Source organism: Protopterus annectens, chromosome 4.part0 (genome assembly GCF_019279795.1).
Source record: "Protopterus annectens isolate FY-2018-M chromosome 4.part0, PAN1.0, whole genome shotgun sequence".
Taxonomy (NCBI): domain Eukaryota; kingdom Metazoa; phylum Chordata; order Ceratodontiformes; family Protopteridae; genus Protopterus; species Protopterus annectens.
In genome coordinates, this window is record NC_056733.1 from 1,853,468,177 (window position 1) to 1,853,492,202 (window position 24,026).

At 37.9% G+C, this 24,026-nt stretch overlaps 1 protein-coding gene across 2 annotated transcripts in view; it reads left to right on the top strand.

Moving 5' to 3' along the window:
• Positions 1-24,026, top strand: part of ATP10B (ATPase phospholipid transporting 10B (putative)) — a 2,370,254-nt gene that overhangs the window by 1,725,171 nt on the left and 621,057 nt on the right. For both annotated transcript variants that reach the window (XM_044069530.1, XM_044069528.1), the window contains one exon: positions 18,961-19,165. In XM_044069530.1, coding sequence (XP_043925465.1) covers positions 18,961-19,165 — 205 coding nt within the window. The remainder of the gene's footprint in view (positions 1-18,960; positions 19,166-24,026) is intronic.

The following is a 24,026-nucleotide window of genomic DNA, read 5'->3' on the forward strand; positions in this document are numbered from 1 at the left end:
TAACTTGGGTGGAGAATTCCTCAAAGGGCACTATAACACATTTCCTGGCATTGAGTTGTAATATGTACCTTTGGCATCAGTCATTTGTCTGTATTAGACCCTCTTGCAGGATGCTAGTGTCATGGGGGGAATCTATGATAGCACCCAGTTTACAGCATCTGCAAACTTGGTGAGCCAGTGGCCCTTGACATTAACCTTGATTTCCAAGAAATAGATGCCAAACAGGGAAGGGCCTAGCATTGAGCCCTGGGTTACTCTTCTGGTGTCCTTTCTCTTGGTGGAAGTTGTCTCACCAATCCTGACTTTTTAGTTCCTATCTGTAATCCAGATAGCATCCAAGTGAGTTAGGTAATGATTTTATGCCTAGTTTAGTGAGTTTGTCATTATATCGAATGCATTAGCCAGGTCAAGATAGGCAGCATGGAATGTTTGCCCCTCATCCATTGTCTTGGTGACCCCCTCAAAGAAGTTAACTAGGTTAAATAGGCTGGACCTTCCCTTAACAAAGCCAAACTGGGATGGGTCCAGTGTTTGTAGGTTGTCAATGTTTTTGTTGACCATTTCCATGATAATTAATTCCATGGCTTTGCATATTAGGCTTGTCAGACTGATGAAGATGGACGACCATTGCAGTCTTACACTCACATAGTACATAACCTGCTTTGAGGCTGTGGTTGAAGAGTGGCTCAAGTGGCCCAGCTAGGTCATGTTTTAAACTATTTAGGAAGCAACCCAGAATATTGCCTGGTGCCTATTGAGGTAGTGCTTTTGGCCTTAATGAGTGCCACCAAGATGTGCTTCCTGCTGTTAGTTGTAGGGATATGCCAGAAGGTCTTTTGCATGGCCGGGTAGCAAGGTGGAGTGGGGGAGGTAAAGTGTGTGGTCCGTTTTCAGGCAGATAACTTTACATAATGAGGAAGTACAGTGAGCTTAACTCAGGAAGACAGTATATGAACTACTATCAGTATAGCAAGTTTGCAATAATAATCTGTAAATGGTTGTGTCTTGCTGGTAATTATTTCCATGCATTGTGTTTTTTATTATGCATACTATGAATTAACTAGATAGCCAAACATGTCAAACTTGGATTGCACCCAAGGACATATAATTGTGTTCCACCTTAGCTTAATGTGTGTGCTTAATACAGATTTATAAATAAATGAAACAAAGTGACAAACTGTACACATTTCTTCACTTTACTTTGGTAGTGTCAAGGAGCTCTCTATATTTCATATTTTGTTAGAGTGTGTGAAATGGAATGCGTACATAAAATATATGTCTTATAATTAGTTCCAGCGTTGCAGCACCTCGTTGTGTGTGTGTGTGTGTGTGTGTGTGTGTGTGTGTGTGTGAGTGTGTGTGTGTGTGTGAGTGTGTGTGTGTGTGTGTGTGTGTGTGTGTGTGTGTGTGTGTGTGTGTGTGTGTGTGTGTGTGAGTGTGTGAGTGTGTGTGTCTGTGTGTGTGTGTGTGTGTGTGTGTGTGTGTGTGTGTGTGTGTGTGTGTGTGTGTGTGTGTGTGTGTGTGTGTGTGTGTGTGTGTGTGTGTGTGTGTGTGTGTGTGTGTGTGTGTGTGTGTGTGTGTGTGTGTGTGTGTGTGTGTGTGTGTGTGTGTGTGTGTGTGTGTGTGTGTGAGTGTGTGTGTGTGTGTGTGTGTGTGTGTGTGTGTGTGTGTGTGTGTGTGTGTGTGTGTGTGTGTGTGTGTGTGTGTGTGTGTGTGTGGCAGGGGCCTTTATTGATGAATCTGTAATTTATTTTAATGTGTGTTATCACACATTGCCCATCACACTGTTGCCAGGCACTGCTCCTCTGTCTTCCTTTATCCTTGTCTGCTTGATCCTTGTCCTCCTGCATAACTTCCTTGTTGGTCTGTCAGAGGAAAACAAGATCCATTTCCCAATAGTAACCACTGATGACCTTACCTTCATGAGTAATCCAGTAGTCCACACATAGTCTCACACACACACACAAACACACACACACACACACACACACACACACACACACACACACACACACACACACACACACACACATATATATACACATACACACACATGCTCACACATCCACCTATGCGCACACGCAAACACACACACACACACACACACACACACACACACACACACACATATTCACACATCCACACACACACACACACACACACACACACACACACACACACACACACACACACACACACACACACACACACACACACACACAGTAACCAGCACCTGTCCCCCACACAAACACACACATTCTGTCACACTACCCCACACACACACTCACCGGCATGCATCCTCCCATCCCCCAAACACACACACACTGTAAGGTAGGCTTCTTTCTTCTCTTTTGAATAGGACATAATTTGCTGTCTTCAATCACAGCAAAAGACAAGGGCATTCACTGACACTAATATCTGTATCTTTTACACCACATATATACACTTTTCTGACCCTCTCTGCAGTTCTTTACACTGAATGCTTCTTTGGTTGAGCAAGCAAGACTGATGTAAAGCGTATCATGAATGTGACTGCTGACATAATAAGAAGTCACTACAATAAGGCTTTTTTGGTGCTACTGATAAGACTGCAGATAAGTTGCCATATAGTTGCCTTCAGATGAATTGAGCAGTAAAAATGAGCTGCTCAAACACCATCCGACAGAAGTCTTTACACAGCAAGCATTTCCATGTTTAATTTTCATATGTCTGTATTAAAGACTGCATGCATTTCCTAAAATACTGGAGGTGTGTTTGTGTGTGTGTGCGTGTGTGTGTGTGTGTGTGTGTGTGTGTGTGTGTTTGTGTGTGTGTTTCACGTTTGAATGCAGAGTCATCTTGCCTTTGATGAAGTGGTTGATTTCATTTTACAATTTTTCTATTATGTTAGTTGAGAGTAGGTACACAGATGCTATCCCGCTTCCCAAGGGGAATGGAACATTTCAGCTGTCTGATGTCTCTATTCCCTAGACAGGTGGCAACCTGGGGCTCCCATTCTCATCATATAATTATTTTTTCCTGCAGCTGGTTTCACTTGAAGGCTGTCTCCCCCACCTGCTTACCTTTTATGCCAGTTAATTTCTAGGCCCTGCCACGACCTTGGCAGTCCTTCCAGTCTCAGATAAAATACAGGATAGCAGTATCTTGCATAAAAACAATTCATGAAGACTTTCGATTTTCTTCAATCTGTGTTTTATTTTTTGTATTAATTAAAAGAGAACCATTTCCCCATCCAGCATGCATTCTTTTGTCCATTCATGCAACAGAATATCCATGTATAAAGTAAGCTACCAGCTAGATTATCCAGTATCTGCACTTGCCATCACATCTAAACTGCAAACATCCACTCAGTGAGTTCCTGAGCATCTCTTAATTATTGTTGTATACAGACACAGAACTCAAATACATAGGTCATGCCTACAATACTTTTATAAATGCAGAAATATTAATGTCATGTATGCAAGTGAATCATACCTCCACATATATTGCTTTCCTCAGATCATTTTTGGAAATTCCAATTAATATTTAAGTTTTGAGTAACTGTTGCAGTTGTGCAGTTGCTACTGCAACCATAAGATATTGGTGTAGCTGTTAAATTAGAGGCAGTGTTGGATGCAGGTATGAGCCTTGTAACCTAGGCTCGAGGGAAGTAGCTGTTCTAGATAAGAAGCAAAGCCAACTCCCGCCAAATGAGGAGGTAGAGCAATCAGTAAAAGGACGTTTGCAACAGAAGCATCAGAAGATCTTGTTCTCAGTGGAGAGTGCTGCATTATGTTGCATTTGACCCCCCCTCCCACCTCACTTATCTTGAGGCACATCTGCAGCATTCCATATTTGCATACACTTTTGCTGACAGAATATTAATGCCATCCTGCACTGTTTCAGCAAAATGATTCATGGTGGTGGAGCTGATTGGTTCTTAATCCTAGTTCCTTTGCTTGAGAAAATTTTAACTGTTCGGTCAACCACTTTAGTGTTTCTGTAGCTGAGAAGCCTCACTGCAGTTGTTATTAAAACTGTAAGTGACATATGTGTTGATTTTTAAAACAGACACTCTGTTTACCTCTTGTGTTTTCCTGACCTATATTCAAACTGTGCAGTTTATTCTAACACTGGAGAGTATGTATTCAGTTTATATATGTCCTCTGCATCTACTAGCATTCCAGAAAGGTGATACTTGCCCAATCTGCCATTATTCATTCCAACAATAAAGATACTTCTTAATATTACTTATTTTTATTTCAAAGTTGTGTGTGCTAGCTGTCATAACAAAACATTTCAAGTGTATCGGTGTGAAATCTGAGAAACAAATGTTACTTTTGTAATTTCTTTGTTTCTGTCTTCTACATGCCCACCCATCTATCCCACTAAAAATCCATCCATCCACCCTCAACCCATTTTCCCCATTTTGCACATTCATCATATTTGTACTTAGAATGTGTATGCCCATGAACTTCATCTTTTTGAAACTGGAGGCATGTTTTCACTTCCCAAGAGCTTTTTCATATGTTCAGCTAAGTGCCCTAATGTGCTTCATTACACATTCCCAGATCTTTGCATTTCTGTAGGCATTTCATTGTATTTTAGCATTTTTAACTTGCACGTTTGCATATCCATGGTTACCCTTTCATAAAGAACTAAGACATTGTTGCTTCATGTTTGCTTCTTGTCACAAGATTTCACACAGTCACTATGATCCATTCTTTGGGACATAACTCCTGAGCGACAAAGCCATACCTCACACAGTGGGATTCTACAATAAGCATGAATGATGGTTATTCTGAAAAAAAGTTAATGGTGGCCGACAAACCAGTGAGCTTGTTCTCAGAGTACTAAAATTTATTTAATAATTTTAGTCATTTTCAGAATTTTATCTTGTAACTTTAAGCAAACAAATTCAGTGCTGGGGTGTGTGTTGTTTTATCATATGTAGAGAGATGATTTGGTGCAGCCCCAAGTGTGACTGCTGCCAATGTTTATTAAGGCATCCTTCAGTATTTTCAGTGGCCATAGTCCTTCAGACTCCCTGTCAGTATGGTCTCTGACTCATTTTTCATAGTACAGAAATGGACTGCAGTTTTGTTGCTATGCTCAGCTTAATGTCAGAGAGCAGTTGGCTTTTTAACTCAGCACCAGAAGGCAGAAATGCCCCAATGATATTGACAAGTCACATGCAGCTCTTATCCTCAGCTTTTGGCAATGTGCCAAACAATTTGATGGTGCTTCACCCATCTTTCTATTTTAAAGCATTGCTATGACTAATCTTTCAGATTTATGAAAAGTTGTGACAAAATGCTCTTGTCACCTGATCCAAGGTTTATTTAAGGTACCTTTGAAAGTGTATGTCAAAGAGCCTGAAAATGCTAAATGAAATAAAAAGGCTGTAAAACTGCTACAAGATGCTTCTTACAAGTAACAGCATTGAAAGTGTGCGTGTGTGTGTGTGTGTGTGTGTGTGTGTGTGTGTGTGTGTGTGTGTGTGTGTGTGTGTGTGTGTGTGTGTGTGTGTGTTTGGCACATATGTGCTTGTTTTCAGTCATGCTGTTTTAGTCATTGGTCATGTTCATGCTTGCACAAATACTTAGTGCATGTGCTGTAACTGGTATTGTCCAGAATATAGATATTTAGTGATGTCCTACTTACATCTGTGAAGAAATGTCTCTCAGGCATTTTAACACCCCTTTTGGTAATAAGATTATCACTGCACTTATTGCACAATCCAGTACCAACTCTTTAGACATCCTTATACCAAACGTTTCATTCCTTCTTATCAAGTAGAATCAAGCTAACAGCCAACATACTGTTTTTGTTTTATAAATAAAATGAAAATTCCAATGTGTTTTTTACCTTTTGAGAAATGTATTATGCAATAGTTATGCAAAGATTCTCAAAATGTTACAAATTAAGACGTAAAAAAACACTGTTATATTTTCAGACTGAGACATGAAAAACATCTCCATTAAAAAGTTTTATTACTACCTACAAAGCAGTATTTCTGCTCAAACTAAATAAAATTAAATTAAAATTTTAATTTTAGGAGAGTGGAGCCTAGATGGCCAACTGAGAGCAGTGAATTTTGAGAGCTCCATAAACTAGTATAATAATATAGGAAAATGTTATTATTATGTCAGAAATCTATAGATAAACTACTAAACTACATAAATATCAATTTTAGTGGAGATATACAAAAATGTTCCTGTCAAGTAACTTGGAGATATATAGAATCACTGAATATGAACAGCATAAGGAATTTTCATCCAGATGATGCTTTGAAAAAAAGAACTGCAATTGATGACATCTACCTTACAGGAACTATTTTTGAAGATGGATGGCTTTAAAAATGACTTAAAAAACCTCAAATTAAATTTTTAAAAACAGACTGATACTCTTAAGGAACTATTACAGCAACACCATACACAAATAATAAATATAGAGACTTCTCTAAATGACATTGAAGGGAGACTCCAAGAGGAAGAATTCCAAAAAGAATTTCTGCTTAAACAGAATGCATGGCTGCTTAACAAAATAGATGACTTAGAAAACAGGGAAAGGAGAAACAACATAAGGATCTTTGGTCTGCCTGAAAACACTGAAGGAGAAAACATTATTTCATTCTTAACAACCTGGATTCCTGAATTTTTAGACTTGAAAGAGGGACTCTCATTTAGAATTGAAAGGGCGCATAGAGCACTGAGGAAACCTGCTTCTAACTCAACAAATACTCAACCTAGATCCATAGTTATAAAATGTCTTTCATGTCTGGACAAGGAACTAATATTAAAATCTGCTTGGAGAAAACCACCCTTAAAATACAATCAAAGCCTAATGAGGTTTGACAATGATTATTCTTCCAGAATACTAGAACAAAGGAAAAAAAATCTGGCCAATAATAAAACTGTTGAAACAAAACAACATTAAAGCACAGCTGGCCTTTCCAGCCAAGATAAAACTATTTTTTGCAAATGAGATAAGAACCTTTGATGACTTAGAAGAAGTTCCTATATTAATCAAAAACCAACAACATAGTGTATATCCTAGAAGAAATGGAATGACTGGCCCCTTCTCTTAAAAGAATAAAAGAAACAAATCCTTGGACTGATGTTAGAAAGAAAAGAAATAAAAACTGATTCCAAGATAGCTGTCTCCAAAAAAATAACTCTTACAACTACATCTCTCAAAGTATCAACTGATATGGTACATTACTTGTCATCTGTATTTAAAAAAAGGAGGGTTTCTTAAACAACTGAGAAACAGTAATGATTTATTCAGAATATTTAGAGAGTCCAGTAATTCTTTACAAACAAAGGTAGGTCAAAATTGACTTATATTTACATTATATATAAGCCAAACAAAGCAACATATAATACAAACGTAGAAGTTTCTATTCTCCTACTTGAACTCAATGAATACTTATCTTGTTCATTTTCTTTGATTTTACTTATAATAATTTAAGTAATTAATTAACTAATTCAACAAGGTACCATTCATCAGAGTTCAGACTCAAATGTAACAAATTAACATCATATATAATAGAGTAACAGTAGAGTGTTTTGAAAAAAAATGCTGTCATGAGACTAATGCCTTCTTCAGTTAAGGTATGATTTAGAAATGTCATGTATATCCAGGTTAAATTATAGTAGTAAGCTCTTAGTACAAATGTCATCATTATTCTGTCTAAATATAGTTAATATCAATTATGGCAGGTATCACAGTACGAGTGCTGTTTGATCAATCCTGACATGGTGTGCGTGGATGCAGCTGTGTCTGGCAGCTAGTACAAATGTCATTATTATTCTGTCTAAACTTAGTTAATATCAGTCATGACAGGTATCATAGATTTGAGTGCTGTTTGATTAAGCCTGACATAGTGTGTGTGGATGCAGCTGTGTCTGGCAGCTGTTGTGTTGCCGTTTTTGTGTCCGTGAAGCTGTGAGTTGCAGTTTGTGATCGAGGTTTACTGATGCTTGTGTATTAGGAGGAGACACTTGGTGTTTTAGCCTGGATCCAGGAGAAGGGGGTGAATAAAACTGTGATTTGGGATATTTTGGCAAAGAATAGTTTGTATATACATATACTGAGTGAGAGGTGGGAAGGCTGGAAGTATGTGTTATCTCTTGTTGTGGCGGCTTGTTGGGAGTTTTTTGTGGTTTTTTTAATCTGTTTGCTCTCTGTTCTTTTTCTGGTTGCTGTCTCACTGAAAGGGAGGGAATTTAGGCTTGAAGTTGCAGTGAAGTGAAGCTTTGCTTCAGGTGCATCTTGAGCCTCTGGTATGCAGTACACAGACACACTAACAGAAACAATGGTCCCAGATTGCTATGGTAATGGAGACAGAGTGATGATAATTCTTAATGGCTCTGAGGAGCCACTGAGATCATTCTTGGCAATGAAGTTTTTGGTTTAAAGAAAAAAAAAAGTATATATATATATATATATATATATATATATATATATATATATATATATATATATATATATATACTCATAGATTCATAGGTAGTTACTAGGCTATCAGCCCTAGGGCCTATACAAGCCTAGCCAAAAAGGTACCCTTGCTTTTGCCGCGCAAGAAAATTATTTTCCTGTGCCCGTGTCAAGCAGAGCCACAGAGGTGATCCCAGAGGTGAATTTCCCATTTCCCATCCAATCATCAAGATTTTTCTTGAAGAGTGCTAATGAGGATGAGGAGCTTTATTTGATATAGACAGGTAGTTTGTTCCAGAGTAGGGGCTGTTTTAAACCACATGTACACATATTGATGGTCTCCCAACACTTGGTTTAGCTCATTAAGTTGATTCTTGATAAAAAAAAAATAATAATAAGCGCAATTTTTTATTTAAAATGTATTTTGGTCTAAACACATTAAGGACTTACGTAAGAGTGAAAGTCTGAGTTATTGTGAAAGATTAAGAGCACTTGGTCTTGTGCAGAACCCTTTGCAGTGGTCTGGGAGGTGAGTTTGCTCAGACGTGTTGGGCATATGGGGATAGCTGATTCTAGGGCTGTTTGGGGTTGCCGTAAAGTGCTAGAGAACCACCAGATTTCCTTTGTGGAAATATCTGTGGGAATGGAAGGTGTGTTGAGTGGTTCACTGGCAGAGTGGCCACTGAATGGAACAGGCTGGTAAAATGGAACAGGACAAATATTGGTTTGGATATTTTAAGAACAGCCTGGAAACACACCACATGAACTAGTGAATGTTATTCTGGCAAACCTGGATGGGCATTGTTGTCCATGCTTGAAGTACTGATATGTGTGTATGTAAGGATGGAAATATAGTTATAACAAATAAGAAACTTGAAGGATCTCATTATTTAAAGTCTATGGACTGTATAAACATCCTTGGAAGGAGCTAATAATAAGAATAAGCATTACAGCTTGTGGTCTCTCAAATAAGCCAAAAAAAAAAAAAAAAAAACACACACACACTTGTTAGGTAATGCATGATGTTAGTAAATCTAGACATAAAATATATAATTGTCATGTAAGATGAAGCAGTCTGCTGAATTTAGATATTAAAGACAGGATTTAATAACATGGGCTTGTGTATAATAACACTACAGTCTTAACTTGTCATAAATGACATACACTACACTGAACATCAAAGGGAAGCATGATGATTTTCTTATATAAGTAAATATGCATAACAAGTCATGTAATTGCTTTAACCTGAAATGTAGTTTTTGTAACCCATCTTGACCATACATACTAATTAAGCGGTTACCGAGGTAACTAATGTTTTATACATGACAACAAACTGACAAAAGTTGTTCAAGAGAATCAATAGAAGCCTGAACTTGGAATGTCACAGAATGTAACAATCATATTCTGAACAAATAGTATTAAATTGACAATAAACACTCAGTTTAATAACAAGGGATTGTGTATACTAACACTACTGTTTTAACTTGTCATAAATGACATACATGGCTACCTGTAACAGTATAATGTTGCTGAGAGACACTGCTTAACTGTCACTTCATGTGGCTTTATAATGCCTCTGAATCACATTATGTTGCTATTGTGCTATTAGGCACTTTAATGTTGCCACGTAGAGCTGGCAACACTAAAATATTGAATCCCAGTCATCCGAACCTCTAGCTGCCTTCTTCCTTTTATTTCTTCTTTACTGGGGCAGTGTTTCTGTAGCTTTTATAAAACTAGCACTAGCACAAAAATTAGAACTTTGTATAATATGTGACAGGCTGTTAAGCCGAACCTAAATAGCATTTTATTTCATCTTTATAGAGCCCACATTATACTTTGGTATATGGTATTCTGCCTGCTCTTCAAGAATAAATACACTTACCGTTACACTTACAAGATGCAATGCAAACTAAAGTTACAGTACAGAGTTTTATAAAGAAAAGTAAATATGGGCAAACCATTATTAAAACATAATTTTGAAGGATATATGAAGGACCAGAAGCAAGAATTAAAATGAGTGGGTTCTTCTCTGAAAAGAGAAACCAGGCAGGGGTGTTATCTTTCCTCTTTTATTTGCTTTATATTTAGAGCCATTGGCAATGAACATAAAAGACCCAGAAATTCAAGGATATAATATAATATAATTGGTATAGTAATCAAGAAAAGTTGGCTTTATTCACAGATGATATTATTTTGTACCTGATAAATCCCAAAAAGGACTTCTCAGTGTTGTGGATAATTTGGAGACAGTTTCAGGTCTTTTCAGGATGTAAAATTAATAAAGATAAAGTGAAGGTGTTAGCTGTAAGTTATGTACCAACACATGAACTTAGCTCAGCAAGACCAATATTTGTGGGGACACAATAAGATGAATTATTTAGGAATCTGGATTAAAAAGGCTCCTGTTATGGTAGCTAAGGGTGTGTGGGAAGACACTAAAAAGATAATACAAAAACTGGGAAACTAGAAGCTCTTGTTTATGGATGTGGATAGTAAGATACAAGCAGTGAAAATGTTTTTAGTTCCTTTAGTTTTATATATATGGGTCAGGCATATTTTTATCAACAAGAGGAGAATTTGTCAATCATAGTTAATAAAGAACTGAAGGAATTTATCTGGGAGGGTAAGAGGGCAAGAGTTAAGTGGGATACGTTGATCCATCCAATAGAACAAGGTGGTTTAGGATTAACTGATTTGAAGGGATATTTTAGAGCTACACAGTTAAGGCTCACATACATAACACAAGCAGAAGGTTATAATTCAAAGTGGAAAAGGATTATGATGAAGCAGGGAGAAATTCAAGAATTAAGGAGAGTGTGAGATTTTGAATGCAGATCCTTAAGGAGAATAATAACAGCCACATAGAATATGAATATAAAGTAGCAGAAAATATTCTAAGCACTAAGCCAACGTGAGAATGGAAAATTGAGATTTTGCCGATGGTGATTACAATTAGGGGTAGAGAAAATAGGCAAGAGGGGGGGTGAAATTTACTGGTGAAAACTAGCAAAGGAACCATGGTATCGGGAGCAAATTACTAGAGAGGGGAAAAGTAATAGCATGGGATGAGGCAAAGAAGACATTTGGACTGCAGGTTAGAGACTGCCTTTCCTATCAAGTATTGATATAGAGTATAAACAAAGAGAAAAAGACAGGGGAATCCTAAGTGAAAGACCTGCTCTGTTTTGAATCTAGTACAGAAGATGCTATGGAAAAGGCACAATTAGTAGGATATATAAATATTGTACAATAGCTTTAAAAATCAATCAGAGGAGGTTAGAAAAAAAATGGGTAGAGAAACCGAATAAGCACTTTACAAAGGAACAACGGGAGGACATATGTATGGCTCCCAAGTATGCAACAATGTCTAGAAGGTTTAGGATTTTTGCTTGGAAGTGTTTGCTTAGGCATTTTTATACTCTAAGCAGGCTTCAAAAAAAATTTTCCTTTGTAGACGGCAAATGCTGGAGGTTTGATGGGAAAGAAAAAGGTAACTGCGAATAGATGTTTTGGGAGAGTAATAACAGAGATAGAATAACTGGAATTGAGATCTTTAATAAGGGAAGGAGCAAATTCCATCAAATATTTGGAAATTGTGGGAAGAATGCATGCAAAATAATTTTCAGGAGAAGGAGTGAGGTTTAAGGGAAGGTAGGCACTGAGCAATGTATGTAATGCTGGACTGATGGTAATTATAAATGTGATGTATAGTGTATGTAAATGGAAAAATGATAATGTGGTCTGCTTTATTTTATGTTAATGTGTGTTTGCCTATGTTTTAAGTGATAATTTAATAAAGATTTTAAAAATGTTATACAGACATGCATTTATACCTCAGCTTTGTTCTTTGTATACTGTGTATTGTATGGCATGCATTCATAAATCTAAACTTTACTGTAAAGCTTCTTTTTTGGGTCAGGATAACCAGGGAATTAAAAGAATAAATTAAATATTTGTCCCCACAGAATGGTCTTGTTTTCCATCTTGAGATTCATCCCACAATGTGTATCCCACCACTAGAACAAACTTTCACTGTATGTCAGGCAGAGTAGAATCTTTCCCACCTTGAAGATAAAGCTAAGTAATTGGATGGGTCTCCTTAAATTCTCCACCAGTCTATCTTGTGTTGCCCATCTTGAGAGTGGAGGAAAATTCTGAATATATGGCTTGCAAACTGATTACACAATACTTACTTATGAACCTACAGACCTACAGAATAGTGGGGTTATCCAGGTGAAGGAACATAAATGAATGAGTGAGGGCACAGGAAAGAGAAAGGCAGAAAGATTAATGTAGATTATGCTGATGACACCATGGTTTACCTCTACTTGCAGGATGACATGGCAAGTATGTTTTCCATTGCAGAAGACTTTGATGGTTTACATTCTTAGCTTAACTAGAAATTGATAAAACTAAGCACCTCTAAGACTGTGGCTGTAGTGGTTCATACAGTATTAAAGGCTGCATCTGTGTCTTCCCTTCCAATCTTCAAAACCTATGGTGGCCACAAGCTTCAGTTTATTGACAAAGTGTATAAATTATTGGTTAATCCTGGACTGTAGATTTTCTTAGAATTTAAATGTTTTCTGTGGTAAAATTGTCTTGTCACCATTTACAAAAGAAATCTAAGTTTAACCACCAAGTTCTCAGCTGTTTTTCATGTTCTGGTCTCTTCTTGTCTTAACTACTGAAATGATGTATACCTGAGACTGCCTAGCACCAAAACTGATCATTTGCACATGGTGCAGAATTGTAGTGTGAGGCTTTTGACTATAGTGTCTCATTACCAACATAGCATACTGATTCCACAAAATGTACACTTGCTACTTATATGATAGAGATTAATTTACAATGTCTTAGGGTTGTGGTATCTGTACATATATGACTTGGGTCCATCATACACAAAGGCATTTGTGCTGTATTGCCTTGTTTCCCCAGTTGAACTGTACATTATCTGGGACTCATTCATTGGCTTTTCAGATTGCTCACCAATGAAACTCACTATATTGGTTGCTTCTTGTCCTTTTTGGCTGGCTTCGGCAGGTCACTTAAAACTTGATTATTTGATTTAGTTACTGCCAGTGAGGGATGACTATTTTTTACTTATCTTACTGTACTCTAAATGTTGTTTCTGTGCTTGTTTATTGTTTTATTATTATGTATCCAGTGTTTTCTGATAAAACATTTTAATAACATTGAAGTTTGACACTGAATTTAATTACTAAACACCAAATGTTTATACAGATGTCATTTACAGAAGGTAAGTATTTAGAGAGGTTTTGGAGTACAGGTAGTATTAAGAGTCAGTGTTACAGATTCCCAGGCATAGGAAATTGCAGTAGTCAACACAAGGAGACACCAAAGTACGAAATATAACTGAAATGTCAGCTTGAGGTAAAAAGGTAGTTAGTCCTGGATTTGCTTTGTAAATGGAAACAGGAGGTTTTTACAGGATAGTACTAAATTAAAATGAAATGAAATGAAGCCGCGGTGGTGCAGCGGTAGCATTGTTGCCTCACAGCAAGAGGTTCTCCTGTTTGATTCTCGGCTGGAGTGCCTTCAGTGTGGAGTCTGCATGTCCTCCCAGCGGCCGAGTGGCATTCGAAAGACATGCGTGAATGGGCGTGCCTTCGTTGAAGGTTGGGCATCGGGCTAGCACCTCAGCACCATAAAATATACTACCAATCATTAGCAGACCGGAGTTCTACTGTGGCGACCCCTAAACTGGAAAAGCCGAAAGAAGAAGAACAGCAACTAAAATTAAAATGAAACCTGTATGTGTCTTTGAAGATGTGAGATTAATTGTATTATGTAACTGCTGAGGTTCCATAACACATAGCTGATGGCATAGTGCCACAAGTGAGCTTGGAAGTAGTTGGAGTCTTTGTCATTTTTTTTCTGAAGTTCTTTCCTATGCGATTATGTTTTCTGTTAGATTAGCTTAAGAAACTCTCAGTTCTATCATTCATTAGGAAAGAAGAAACTTAAGTACATTGACAGTTGTATAGAATTCAATGCATAGACATGAGGTGAATGAAATTAAGTTTGTGAATAAAATAAAATAAAATATACATACAAGTTGGTTTAGTGCACACATGTGTGCTCACTATACAGAGTACAGAGGCTGAACTGCAAATTTAGCTATTTTGAAGTATGTAGATTCTAACTTATGGAATGTTTTTTTTTTTGTGTTCACATATGGCAGCCATTCATAGAATTATTTAGATAAGAGCAATGCATTTGCAAGTTTTGAAGATGGAAGCAGGCAGTGTTTTATTTGACACAAGGTACCAAGACTTTTGTGGATTTCTTGCGCAGTGTAGTTAACATGTTCAAAAACAGTAAGTTTGTTACCAGGTACTGATCAACTGTCTCAATAATGGTATATTTTATGTACCTGGGAGTAGAAGTGGCTGTTTTCCCATTCAGGCTGAGGACTATAATTCTTTTTAACTGATTATCAACACCAAGTCCTGGAGCCATGGAATAAGGGTGTGGGGGTGGTATAATGGTTAAGGTGCATACTTCACAGACACAAAGTACAAGGTTTGAGTCTCACCATTGAGGGAATTTGGCTAGGCTTAAAATGACCCACAAGGGCAGGTAGCCTAGTACTTACTTATAAACTTATAATTCATAAACCAAATCAATACAATATTAACTGACTATACCATATGAGAGCTGATATGGGAGAGATTAGGGGCAATAACTTGAGAATGCGTTGTGGAGGTCCATGCTGTTAATAAAGATGGTAAATAGTAGTGGGCTAAGGATGCTGCCTTGTGGCACTCCAGTATTAATCTGGGCTTTGAAAGAAAGGGATGTGTCCCAGCATGCAGTCCAAGTAGTGTTTTGAACCTGCAGCTTAGAGTATGGAGTCTGTGCTTCTCTAGTATCATGGATAGAGACTGGCCTATAATTATCAACCTTGGCCTATAATTATCAATTATGTTTGTTTCACCTCCCTTAACAAAGGAATCATTTTTAATTCCTTACATGTAGATGAAAAATGACCCTCTTCTAGCCTATGGGGTTTGTGAGCCAGTAGGCAATATGATTGGTTCTTAGCTTTAAATAGGTTTGTGGTAGTTTATCCTTTGAAAGAGATCTATGTTGCTAATTTTTTTTTTTTGCTGCAATTTTTGATACCTTCTGCTGTGATTGACATGAATGATAAAAGGATAGATACTGAAGAGAAAGTTGAAGTGATGGTCTCAGCATAGCATAGCATTTATCAGTGAAAGATTTAAAGTAATTTCAAAATATTATGGGTGATTTGGTCATTGGAGAGACCTAATGGGTTGTCTACAAGGCTGACTGCTTGAATTGGTACTGTACTGTACTGTACTGTAATGGGAGAGATAATATGAAAGGAGTTATAAAACTAAAAACACTTCTAGAGCATTCAGTATAAAACACACACACACACACACACACACACACACGCACACACACACACACACACACACACACACACACACACACACACACACACAGACACACAGACACACACACACACACACACACACACACACACACACACACACACACACACACACACACACACACACACACACACAGACACACACACACACACACACACACACACACACACACACACACACACACACACACACACAGACACACACACACACACAGACACACACACACACACACACACACACACACACACACACACACACACACACACACACACACACACACACACACACACACCATTATCTTTCCACTGCTATCATTGGGCAGTAGTGGAAGTAGCTTGCTTGTCTCTTACAGGGTCTTTGAAGTAATATAAATCAATTGCATCTCCTGGTTTACAGTGACAACTTTGACACCTTAAAAAGAGTAGGAAGGGTCTTTTAGTGTGTGAAAGGTTACACATTAACATCCTTAGAAAAAAAACTGCTCTTCATCTATTTTATTTTGTTGACAATTTACAACCACTGTGAACAGGTTAGAACAACTATTAGAGCAATGTAAATACAGCCGTTTCAGGAAACAATGGGGAAAGTACTCAGGCTCCAGAGGTTGTGTAAGAGTTGTGTAATTCACATTACTGTCATTCTGTTTGATTGGGAGAAAAATCTCACTTCCTTCCGCCTTGCAATATTGTTGTAAAATATCTTAAATTATAATGAGAAGCAGTTAATGTTTATGCATTAAATAGCATATAAAGATGTAAAACATGGACATACGCATACACTTAAAAGTTCCAGAGAATACTTTGCCTTTAATTATTTTCATGATAAGGCAATTTAGGGTCATTACACTCATAATTCTTTATGACCCTATCACCTATGATATGAGGCTATGACTACATTTTTTCTGTTAACCCATCATTGGCTTTTGCAGTCCAGGGTCCACCATTGTCCATTATGCTTCTGTAACAATTTATAATCAGGAGAAAGTAAGAGGACCTTTGTTGATCTTCTAAGGAATGACCTTGACCAAAAGAGCAAGAACATCTGTATGGGCAGCATCAACTGTTCAAACAACCATCATGCTCATCATCATCTTTCGGCTTTTCCCTTTAGGGGTCGCCAGAGCGGATCATCTCTTTCCATTTATTCCTATCCTCTGCATCTTGCTCTGTCACACCAACCGCCTGCATGTCCTCTCTTACCATGTCTATAAACCTTATCTTACGCCTTCCTCTTTTCCTCTTACCTGGCAGCTCCATCCTTAACATCTTTTTCCCAATATACCCATCATCCCTCCTCAGCACATGTCCAAACTAATGCAATCTCATCTCTTGCTTTGTCTCCAAACTGTCCAACATGAGCTGACCCTGTAATACACTGATTCCTAATCCTATCCATTCTAGTCACACCGAGTGCAAATCTTAACATCTTTAACTCTGCCACATCCAGCTCTGACTCCTGCCTTTTTGTCAGTGCCACTGTCTCCAACCCATATAACAAAGCTCGTCTCACTACCCTCTTGTAGGCCTTCCCTTTCACTCTTACTGGTACCCGTCTGTCACAAATCACTCCTGACACTCTTCTCCACCCATTTCACCCTGCCTGTACTCTCTTCTTCACCTCTCTTCCACATTCACCATTACTCTGAACTGTTTATCCCAAGTACTTAAACTCATCCACCTTTACCAACTCTACTCCCTGCATCCTCACCATTCCTCTACCCTCCCTCTCATTTACACACATATATTCTGTCTTAGCCCTGCTGACCTTCATTCCTCTGCTCTCTAGAGCATATCTCCACCTCTCCAGAGTCTCCTCAACCTGATTCCTACTCTCACTACAGATCACAATGTCATCTGCAAACATCATAGTCCACGGGGCCTCCTGTCTGATCTCATCTGTCAACCTGTCCATCACCACTGCAAATAAGAAAGGACTCAGAGCTGATCCTTGATGTATTCCCACCTCCACCTTAAACGGATCTGTCACTCCCACTGCAGTCCTCACCACTGTCACACTTTCAAACAACCATCATGCTGCTGGCATGAAATAGAGCATCTACAGAAAGACCACCTAGTGTTAGGGAGAACATACAAGCTACAGACATGCTTCTTCTTCTCCTTCTTCTTCTTTCGGCATTTCCCAGTCAGGGTTTGCCACAGCAGATCACCTTATCTGCCCATGATTAGTAGTGGAGTTTTACAGTGTCGAGTTGCCAGCCCGGCACCCAACCTTCCACAGAAGGCACACACACGCACACACTCATACCTAGGGGAGGGCCAATTTAGAATGTCCAATCCACCTACAGCATGTCTTTGGGATGTGGGAGGAAACCAGAGCACCCGGAGGAAACCCACGCGTCCACAGGAAGGACATGCAAACTCTGCACAGAAGAGTAGCCAGATTTCAGTGCTGAACCCTGTTTTTGGACTAATGAGGCAGCAATATTGTCCATTGCACAACAGTACATTTCTTTTTATTTTTCAATCAAGAAAGGACAAGGTTATTTCTTGTTCCACTTATACCTGAAAGTAATAAATGATGTAAATTATCAGGGGTTTCCTGGCAAATTAAACTTAAACAACTTTGCCATCAGAGTGTGAGTGTGTGTATGCATGTGTGTGTATATATGTGTATGCATGTGCATGTGTGTGTGTGTTATAGCCTAATGGATTAAAGAATTTATCACTGTGTGTGTGTGTGTGTGTGTGTGTGTGTGTGTGTGTGTGTGTGTGTGTGTGTGTGTGTGTGTGTGTGTGTGTATGTATGTATGTATGTAGGTGTGTGTGTTATATCCTTATGATGTAAAAAATTTATCAGTGTGTGTGTGTGTGTGTGTGTGTATGCGCGTGCATGTGTATGTATTATAGCCTAATGGATTAAAGAATTTATCACTCTGTGTGTGTGTGTGTGTGTGTGTGTGTGTGTGTGTGTGTGTGTGTGTGTGTGTGTATATGTGCATCTTGTAGCTTCATAGCAGAATAACAAATGCAGTGCATCTCTCATAGAGAACTGTTTGACAATCTTTCAAAGAACCTTTTGTCAACATATTTTTAAGATAATGTCTTTTGCTTTGTTTATTTTTATACAACAGGAGACAAAAGAAATATGTAGAGAAATGCTGGAAAGATGTTAAGGTTGGTGACTTTGTAAAACTTATGTGCAATGAAATCATACCTGCTGACATCCTGTTGCTATACTCCTCGGATTTTAATGGAATTTGTCACATTGAGACTTCAAACTTGGATGGAGAAAGCAACCTCAAACAGAGACGGGTAGTGAAAGGATTTTCATGTCAGGTAAGTATATTCTGTTAAAGTTCATTTTTGTGTATTTGCTTCCGGGAACATGTGTTTTCATAGTTTTGATACTGTTTCTGTATATGGACTTGGTCAAAAGTTTTTGTATGTTTCAAGATAAATTGTAAATGCACCAAGACAAAATGTTTAGAGAGCATTTGTAAATTTGTGTTGTGGTAGCACACTTCTTAAGGTCCTCTTCAAATGCATCTTTGTGAAAGGGTTGCTTGGTATCTGTGTAGTTAAGATTGCATACTGTGATAGTTGGTGGTTTCTTTACATTAACCTAGCAACTATCTGAGGTTCCTAAATTCTCACTACATATGCAAATACGTGGCAGCGGAATGCAACATCAGAAGAATCAGGTAGTTTTTGCTCCAGATCAAATGTTGTCCACCAGCAAAGTGACGTATTTGAGCACCTGACTGAACAAATGTTTGCCACAAGAGAGAACAGACTCTTAGTAGAAACATTAATATGTTGCTGTAGTATCCTTGATGAGGTTGCTACATAGCAAACAATGATCCATTCCATTAAATAGACTTGAAAATACCCATTTTTTTTTCATGTAGGCTGCTTGCACCTCCACCTTTATGCATAGTGCCCTGCTCACTGCACGACATTTCTTAATGTAACCAGCATTGTGATTTCACAGTTTTAGGGATACAGTATTTATAACAGTTGTAGGTTTGACCTGTTCACTGGAACTGGATACTGAATATGGAGTCATATTTTTAATCTGTGCTATTAAAAACACTGCACTTCATAACTGAATGAAGGAACCCAGATCTTGTTGAAGTTTTTATCTGAATGTGCATACCCTGTTTTGAATTTTTGACGCACCCATACAATATACATATACTAGTCCAGACCACGTTACCTTGTTTATTTTGTTTTAAAGGATATTAGTTACAAGGAGAAATGTTCATCTAGCTAAGAAATCTTTTCCTGCATTATGTTTTTACAGAAATTTACTTTTGAGTACTGAAGAACTTCAGCATTTCATCTCTGAACTAACGGCATATATTTTAATCCATGCCCTATTACAACAGGGGATGTAAATTCACCACATATTCTTATTGGACTCTTGTATGCAGAAACCCCAAGGAAAAAAATGTATAAGAGTCAGCCTAAGTGGCTAAGGTTATGTCCAGAATTCTAGTTTTATGAATTGAAAGGGCAATCTCATAGGCATACTGGTGTCTCTTCCAAAGGTGGCTATTATCTTTCTGTACCTCCGGGCGGCCATGGTGGTGCAGTGGTTAGCATTGCCTCCTCACAGCAAGAGGTTCTGCGGTTCGATCCTCGGCTGGGGTGCCTTATGTGCAGAGTCTGCATGTCATCCCTGTGGTCGCGTGGGTTTCCTCCCACATCCCAAAGACATGCTGTAGGTGGATTGGACACTTTAAATTGGCCCTAGGTGTGAGTGTGTGCGCATGTGTGCCTTCTGTGGAAGGTTGGGTGCCAGGCTGGCAACTTCACACCGTAAAACTCCACTGCCAATGATGAGCGGACAAGGTGATCCGCTGTGGTGACCCCTAACTGGGAAAAGCTGAAAGAAGAAGAAGAAGTATCTGTCTGCACCTTCCCAGGCTGCTCATATCAGACATGTATTAAGTAGACAGTGCTCGCTCTGCAAAAAGAGCAGACAGACTCTAAGATTCCCAACACATTGTTATGCCAGGGTAACTGTGCATACGTAGTGAAAAAAATTGATGTTTAGAATAGGATAAAGATCTTTAAATCTAAGTGCTGAACTAAGTTGGAAACACTTTCACCAAAAATAATTGTCCTTACTTCATTACATGTTCTGTCAAGTCATGCTACTAACAGTTGTGCACTAAATGTTCCGTGGAAGAACAAGGCTATTAATAAAATGTTGAGTTAATGCCAGTGGAATATTTATAATGCATTCCCCATCTAGCTCAATGAATTCAAATGCAATTCTGCTCCTACATTTCTGAGTAATACAATATGCCATTCAAAACGTATCTTAAGAGAACACTGAAGCTAGTCATACATCTGACAACAGTAACACTTTTAACAGGCATAGGAATGTCTCAAAGGAGGAGTGGTGAGGCCCTTAAAGAAGGTACTCAACAGGTGTCAGAGACCAAGAGGATGACAGAATTGTTTGTCAAGGTGTCCTTCATTCCTGAATCTGTTGCACTCCAGCAGGGTTCAGTCATGTCCAATATTTCCTATTGCATAGGTCCAACAGGTACTGAGCAACACTGACAAAAATTTGGTGGTTGGCCCAAAGTAACTTGATGGTTTCCTTTTGTCTAAACGTGGGAATGCATTTAATAAGTACTTGGTGTGCCTATTTCAGCATAGTTTGGAATTTTATGTTCCTGCCTTCTGGAAATTTACAGTAGAACCTTTATTTAAAAGGGTGTCAATGCACATAACCACCAAAGCTATAGGCCTATCAGTCTTACACTAATTATGGTGAAATGCTTTGAGCAGATGCTACTAATATTCTTAACATCACACACTACCCAGGGGGTCAATATATTTGAATATTGATCTAACACAGGCAGGTCTTGGTTATCAAACTTTGTGAACTTCTACAGACTTGCAATGTCCTTGATAGTGGTATCTCAGTAGATGTAATTTAGCTTGATTTGTTAGAAGCATTTCACCCTCTTACGCACTTAACTATTCTGAAAATATTAATTTCTTTTGATGTAAACCACTATATACCTTATATCGTTCCAAGTTTGGGTCAAAGGTTTGTTATCAAGAACTTATTCCAGTCACAGAGGGGTATTGCAAGACTTAGTATTTGGCCTTTTTTATTTAATAGTGCTAGGCATGCAGTGTCAAGTTATCCCACACTTGAATTGGTCAGTTTGTTGATGATTCAAAAATTTGTGCCCTAATTGTGAATGCTAAAGACCCCCCCAAAAAAACTACAAAATATGCTAAGCCCCATGTGTATCAGGGCCAGTAATAACTGCATGTCATTTAATCTTTGCTTGAACACTTTAAAGACAATAAAAATGTTTTTTTTTTTTTCTGTGTTCAGTAATTCTGCCATATTAGCTTGTACAGTTCTAGCTAGGGACTTAGGGGTGATAATTGACATTAACACACTTTGTTGATAATGTAAATGCAATACTTTGAAAGTGTTTCTGCTGTGTAAGAAGAATGCTATACCCTGTATCATCAGGGCACTCCTTTAGCTTATGTCCTTTGTATACAATAGCCCAGAATCAGATGAGTATTGTGCAGCTTTCTGTATGTGTACTGTAAAGACGTGCATTTTCCGTGTTTGTACTGTAAAGACATCTGCAGGCTGGAGAAGATTCAGAAACATTTTACAAAAGATCATGAGACTTAAAAATCATTCTTATATTAAAAGATCGAAAAGACTAAACATATTTTCAATTTATTTTAACATGTATCTAGGCAATTTAATCTTGTCATACAAGTGCAAATTTGATAAACGTTTTGCACTTCCCTAAGGATTAAGTTTACATCCCACATACATTACAGAATTCATATTGATGAAATTTGCTTCACAGTTCTAATGGCCATTGAATGAAACAAATTGTTCTTCACATTAAGATCAGCCAAGAACTTAGCAGCTCTTTTAAGGTAATCTTTTAGAAAGTTGTTGGGCAACTTTTAGAAGTAATTTACACAAGATACTAGTAAAGAAATAAAGACTTACAGGCAGGCTTTAGAGATGCTTTAGTCTCTTTTTACGAAGTATTGAAGCATTAAAATCGAGTTGTTTTACAATTTTTTTACTTCCTTTTGCAGCTAGAATGTCTTGTGTATACAGTAACAAATATTGTTTGTGACTGCAGATGGTAGGACAATGAATGTAAGAATCATCTGCAATAAGTTATATCTCATTTTTATTTCCACCAAAAATAGTTAAAGAAATTAACAACATGCCTTCAGACTGTGGCGTTTTAAGTGATCATTAGCTTAACTCTTTGTGTGTCTTGTCAAATCTTGATTAAATATTTTCTAATTCAATGGATCCATTGTAGTTGTTTCTGATTAAGCATTACATGAGACACTGATGTTTTTTTTATGTTGTTGTTTCCAAGTTGTTAAATGATTGAAGGGCCATTATCACATTACAATCACTAGAATAAACAGCTTCTGAAATTGGTTCATGCGCAAAGTGAATGTAACACAGAGTCAAACTGCTTTTTTTTCTGAAACATCGAATCAAACTGCTTTTTGTTTTAAGATCATCTAAAAGTAAAACTGCCCCTTAGTTATTTCATTCTCCTAGATGAAAACATATAAATCACCATAATGTGTGCGACACTAATTAATTTCAAGCTTGGACAATGAATACTCAGTTTCTTAATTTAACTTCATTGCATGTACTGCCTCCGAATTTAGTGGACGTTTACTTTTTGAAGTTTTTTTAAGTGTGGCACAACATGACATGACAGCAAAGCAGTGTTTTACTGGAGTAAATTAACTTCTACATCTCATCAGCTCTGTGACACTGAGAGAAGATAACCAAATGGATCCAAGGAAAATTATTTTGATTACCAGTCCTGGTTACTGAGGAACTGGCTGTGGGAGGGGAAACCAGTGGAATTCTGATAGATCACCGGAATCCTGGAGGAGGGAGTCCTCTGCAGGTGCTATAGGCCTCAATGAAGAGGTGTAGCACCCCAAACATATTGGGAATACACAGGCATATGTGTATAGACTCCATGATTTACATTATTATATGTTGCTTGTATGATGGTGTGATGAGGGAAGGGCAAAGCGATAAACAAAAATTCTCAGTACAGCAGGATGATGATGAATTAGAATTCATCGATCTCCTCTCTAACCCAAAATATCAGATTAGATCTGGGGAAAAGTAGCATTAGATGAC